Source organism: Akebia trifoliata, chromosome 8, assembly GCF_017979445.1.
Source record: "Akebia trifoliata isolate Shusen 1 chromosome 8, ASM1797944v1, whole genome shotgun sequence".
NCBI classification, from domain to species: domain Eukaryota; kingdom Viridiplantae; phylum Streptophyta; class Magnoliopsida; order Ranunculales; family Lardizabalaceae; genus Akebia; species Akebia trifoliata.
In genome coordinates, this window is record NC_141382.1 from 9,129,659 (window position 1) to 9,135,658 (window position 6,000).

Genomic DNA, 6,000 nt, shown 5'->3' on the forward strand with positions numbered 1-6,000 from the left:
TCAGTTCTTCTAAATGGGACCAACCATGGGGGGCTTTGTTTTTCACTGCGCTTCTCATTGTGTTGATGTGATAGACATAGATGTGTTTCCTCGATATACGAGTAAAAAAGCATCTACGGTTATGTGCACCCCTCCACATCAGAAATGTGAGAATCGTAGTAAATCCCAATGTAACCCCAGCCTTACTCCATTAGATTAATAGAATAAAAAAAACAACTCCGTAATTAATAATGAACTTATTCTCATTGTTTTAAAACCATGGGAAAATAGGAAGGAGAAAAAATGAGAGATTTTTGGATCAGGATCAAGTAATTCTTGAGTCATGTAAAAAAACATGATCCTTAACGCTATTGGGATACATATGTATTTCAATAATATACATTCCTATGATAGAATTGAATTGTTTGATTTCGTGTTTTCATCAGTTGGATTATATTTTTATATATGAGTTGCCCTGATCCTTATTCTTTTTTATGTTTTTATTTCACACTTCACACATCAATAACAAACAAAGACTTATCCTAGAGATTTGGGGTTAGTTAAACGAATCCTCACTATGTGAAAACAGTCCATATTTGACGGTCTCAGCCCGTCAAATTTTGAGAAATTTGACGGACCATTCTATCAAATATGCCCATCAAATATTTTCTTGTAGAATTTTTTTTCTGACGGCCCTGAACTATCAAATTATTGGAGAAATAAGCTTTAAAAAAAACAAAAAAAAATCCATCGAATATGGAGGTTTAACAAACAATACGACAGTCCTCTAATTCACCAATCACAATAAACGAAATAGTAATAAAAAAATCAATCGTTTTTCTGAATTTATAATAAAATAAATTTATTTTTCTGAATTTATAATTTAAAAAAACGGATCATTACATTCATCACAAATATTCTTTCAATAATTTGGTACAAAAAAAGTACTAAAATACAAGATTAATCAAAAATAAAAAAAAAGTGGATCACGGCATGTTTGCTTTCCCATAAAAATTCAAAATCTAAAAGAAAAATATGAAACAATGATAACTTTATCATTAGGTGTGAGATCGACTATAGAACCAGATCGTTGGAAGAGTAAATCAAATCAAAAGCATAAAAATAAAATGCAAGAGATGCAAATCAGAGAGAAGAGGGAAGGAGAGTTCATACCGATTAGCCCTAGCTAGAGCTTCCAAAGCTAAAAATCCAATATGAAGGAGAGTTCGTATCAATTTCTAGATTCTTACAAGGGAAGATGCATACTTGGTGATTGAGTCTATGTGTGAGGTGCTAAAAACCCTAGAGATTGAGAGAGAGCGTACCAAAGAGCCAAGTGAGAGATTGAGTTGAATGAGAGAAGGTAAATTGTGGGTGTGAGGCGTAAGAACCTTAGAGCGATGTTGATCGAGAGAGAGAGAGAGAGACTGTGAAAGAGAGATATGGAGAGGTTGATCGATCGATCGATCGATGACTGTAAGAGAGACACAGAGAGAAAGAGGGACAGTGAGAGAGAGACACAGAAGGAGAGAGAGATGAGATTGAGATAGTTAGAGTGAGATCGAGATAGTGAGAGTGGAAACGTGGTTCGAAGGCCACGGAATTTGGGTACCAAAATTTGACGAGCCAGGCCCAACAATTTTTTTGGTTAAAATTAAGGATCTTCACGTAGTGCCTACTCCTCTACGTTGTAGGATTCATGGTTAACATTATTTATTGTGTTTTGTTGGAGGCAAGATTTGAGCTCAAGACCTTATGTTATCTTGAGTGTGGTTGGTGTAAAGTTTTTTTATTTTTGGTGAAATCTTAGTTAATTAAAAGAACTTTTTTCTAATTTGTGATAGTGGAAAAGTCAAATATCCTTTCTCTTAAAAGTCATAGAGATAACTTTCTAAATATTTAGTCCTACATTGGGTAGATATGAGACTTATGCTCAACTTATAAATGTTTTCTCCCCTACTTGCTTGAATGTGAGAAAGAAAGAGATTCGGTCTCGTATGAACATGGTGGCCCAAGGTACGATAGGACCCCATCCCATTGTGTTTAAGGCCAATCCAACGAAAACCCTTAGTGTGCGTGTGCGCATGCGATGCGCGCACAAAAGGGGATTGCAAATCTCCGATTTAAACCTCACGTGGGTATGCTTGAAAGACTCAAATTTATTTGATCAGTTTTTACTTAAAGATCTCATGTCAATTGTTGATCCATCTAACCGTTAGAATTAATCATTGGGCTTCTTTGTATCGTTTGAGCTTTAATTATTATAAAAGAGAGGTATGCCCTACAGTTCTGTACGCAGAAATACAGACTACAAACATAAATTTTTTATATCCCTCTCTTTTGTTCTTCTTATAATTCTCACTGTTCATACACCAATCGATTCGATTGAGTTCGTAGAAAGTCTATTATTTCTGAGTACTCAATTAACAGACTTGTGATTGTTGAATCTTGAAAACTAATCGCCTGAGACTGACTGCACTGTGGATGTCGTTCTAAGGAATCGAAATTGATTTTAAGGACAGCGGCTTCTCCGTGCCTCAGTCAGTCAAATCAAAATGTTCATTCCAACTATTCTTATTATATGATTTATATAATCTTTTTCTGATTCAAATTTATACATTAGGTTCAAAGGAATCGAAATTGATTTTAAGGACAGCGGCTTCTCCGTGCCTCAGTCAGTCAAATCAAAATGTTCATTCCAACTATTCTTATTATATGATTTATATAATCTTTTTCTGATTCAGATTTATACATTAGGTTCAACATTCCATTCCTTCATGTCCAAAGCAGAGTGTTGCTTTGGCATGAACAAAATGAAATGATTAATCAAGATTCATGTTAAGGCCGGGAGTAACGGATATTTACACCACCCATAGTCTATCAAACACAACCTTCCTTGATCCTTTATCCGATTTTGGAAACATAATTTAAAGGGCACATACATGAAAATAACATTTTTAATTTGTATATGATGAAGAGAGGGGAGAGGGAAAGAGAGGTACATAAAATAACAATTAACAGCAAATACATTAATGGATCATATCTCAAATACATGAGACATAAATCTCTCCATCTTCTCCTCTTCAAGACCTATCCAAACATTAATGCCTCCACCATTACTATTACCATCAGAAAGCAACAACACAAAGTCATCCATCCCACCCACAATGGGCCCACCATAAATAGGCTTCCCATACCCAAAATCCAATTCATAGAAAGGCAATTTCCACCAAGCTGACACATAAAAATTCCCATTCAAACTTGTTGAAGGAACCCCTTTATAAACCTCTAACCAATCTATAACTGATCTCACATACTCATCTGTCATCCCTTCAATTGCTTTCTTTATCATCTCAACACAATAGGAGAATGGCTTCTCAGCCAACTCAACCACCTTTGCAGTGGCACAAGCAGTAATTACAGCATTTCCATTGAATCCATTTGACAATGGTGGAGATATCTTAGACCTTATGTCAACTGCAAACAAAACTGATGAGTTCTCATTTGGGTCTTCAAACACTGCTTTTGTTCTTTCTCTCCATATATGAGCAACAATGGCTTCAAAGCTTGAGCATTTGGTCATCATGGCCTTGTGTTTAAGGGCTTTAACCATTTCAGGAGTAAAAGAGAATAGTTTGCAAGTGTGACTTTGTAAGAAGGATGAAGATGAAGTGGAATCGATCCGTGGAGCGAATGAAGAGCAGAGAGAAGACAGTTCAGATTGTTTGACGTATTCTCTATGTGGGTATTTGATTTGAGGTGGGTTTCTTGCTTTGATGCAAGTTCTATCATTGTAGAAGACATGGGTTTTCATGGTTTCACCTCTACAAATGGTGGCAAGGTTGTGGAACATCTCAGCTGCTGCTCTTCCATCAAGTAAGCTGTGGTTTGTCACAAACCCAACTGAGAAACCTCCACACTTGAACCTTGTGACCTGCAAGAAACACAAATAAACAAATGAGTATTTTAGGTATTTTTCTTGATTTTGGCACTCAAAACACTTGGGGGTTCATATTAGTGTTAGGTAAAGACTTGAGAAGGGATGTTATCGATTTGCTTCTCAAGTCTTTACCAAACATTAATTTGAATGCAATAAAGCAAAAAGTGGGGGAAAAATCGAGAAGTCTCGTTCGGACATGCTTTTTATTTCTATTATTTGCAGGAATTTGACGAAACTTAAGAAAATCACGTCTTTTTCAAATAAGAATACCCTTAGTTTTTCAATTATTGAGCAAAATAATTCCTAGAGTATTCTAAGTTATGAAGTCATGACCAAAACTTTTAAAATATTTAATAAAATTACCAAAATGTTAAAAAATGTAGTTTTTCAAAAATGAACTTCTCAAACACTGTACCAAAAATAATTGTGCAAAAGTGCTTTCACCAAAAATGCGTTCAAATTCAGTGTAACGCTCCAAAATACCAAACGTGACCTTACTTTTTGAAGTGAGAAGAAGTTAAAAATTGCCTGAATTGTAAAAATTGGTAATTTAGTAACATCTTTGGATCGACCAATTCGATGAATAAGATGCTGAAACGACGAATTCGGAAGACGTAGATCACCAAGATCCTTCAATTTAAGCTTTGATGTTGCACTCACAAACAAGACTCCAGCATTGTTGCAAACAAGCTCCAACCTACTTGTTTCATGGTTGAAGTTGAGTCTACCTGCCATGAAGTAGTAAGGAATTAAAAGCACCTCAGAAATTGATTTCTTCACTCTTTCTGCAATATCAAGTGTTGATGTCTTCATGGATGGAAGAACGTCAAAGAAGAAAACAGTCCCAACAGGAAAAGCTAATGTTTGATCTATATTTGAGAGGAAAACTCTCTCAATGGGTGTTGGGTTCTTTGGAGAAACCAATGTAATTGGTTCTTCCTTCTCTATATCTTGGTTTGTTAAGATGACAGTGGTCTCCATGGATAATAGATACTGTGATGTTATTGAGTAAACATAATTTGGTGTGAAACTATATATAAAACTACATATATAATTGGAATCTAATTTGTAGGATTAAAGATCGGTGATGAAAGGGTAGGAAAAGCATGAGTGAGGATTTCAAGTTTGAAGTTTAATATTGATTGGTTAAAGAAGCTATTTTATTGGTTAAATTGGTGCACATTTAGGATTCATGCATCCTAAGAAATGGACATGAAATTGACATTTCTTTTATATATAAACAGACATCCAAGAACATGTTTATGGAGAAAAATATGGATTTTATTATATTTTTAATTAGGGTTGTCGTTGGATTCGATTCATATATAACAGATCACCATGGATCGAGAAACTTATTTGATATCTTATCGGATTGGGTCCTTATTTTATTGAGGAATGTTGATTCATAATTGATCCCATATTGGATCATGAAAGCTTGCTCAAAAGGGTAATCTATACATATAATATGGGTTTAGTGAATATTTGAGATAATTTTCTTCATTTTCAAACTGGTGATTAAGGTATTAAATTTCGATGTTGGTGTCGATATATTTCGACCACACTAAGAAATAAACACAACTTCCATGAAAATGATGAAAACGCAATTTGATGAATTATTTCATTGCAGCGATAGGACGGGACAAAACATACAAAATTCTACCTTAATTAATCAAAATACAATAAATAAAATATAGGTGTGGAAATGAAGATCAGTGACGCTTTGTCACTCGTTAGACCTAGCCTCTGAAATCTTGATAACTTAAAATAAGAAATTTATATATTTTTTCAACTTCATAAATTTTATTAGAAATTTACAATATTATTTTCAAAAATGAATATTTCCATCGAAGTTTATTATTCATCAAAATATTACGATTGAAATCTTGCATTTTATATATGAAAATTTATTATTTCAATTGTAATTCACGGTCCATTGAAATGTTTCTTAAAAAAAATAGTTATCTCCCACAAATCATATACAAAATGAAATATCAATTAAATTTCATGTCGAACCTTATTTGCGACCACTGAAATGTTTTGTAAAATAAATAGTTTTTTCATCAATATATTCAAAATGAAAT

At 33.9% G+C, this 6,000-nt stretch overlaps 1 protein-coding gene across 1 annotated transcript; it reads right to left on the reverse strand.

Moving 5' to 3' along the window:
- Positions 1 to 3,016: 3,016 nt before the first annotated feature.
- On the reverse strand, positions 3,017 to 4,900 carry LOC147395953 (acyltransferase GLAUCE-like). The gene is made up of 2 exons (XM_086449748.1): positions 4,325 to 4,900; positions 3,017 to 3,979 (listed from the first exon to the last, which is right to left on the reverse strand). Exons 1-2 carry the CDS (start codon positions 4,898 to 4,900, stop codon positions 3,017 to 3,019), a joined length of 1,539 nt encoding a protein of 512 aa, XP_086305874.1.
- Between the last annotated feature and the right edge of the window lie 1,100 nt (positions 4,901 to 6,000).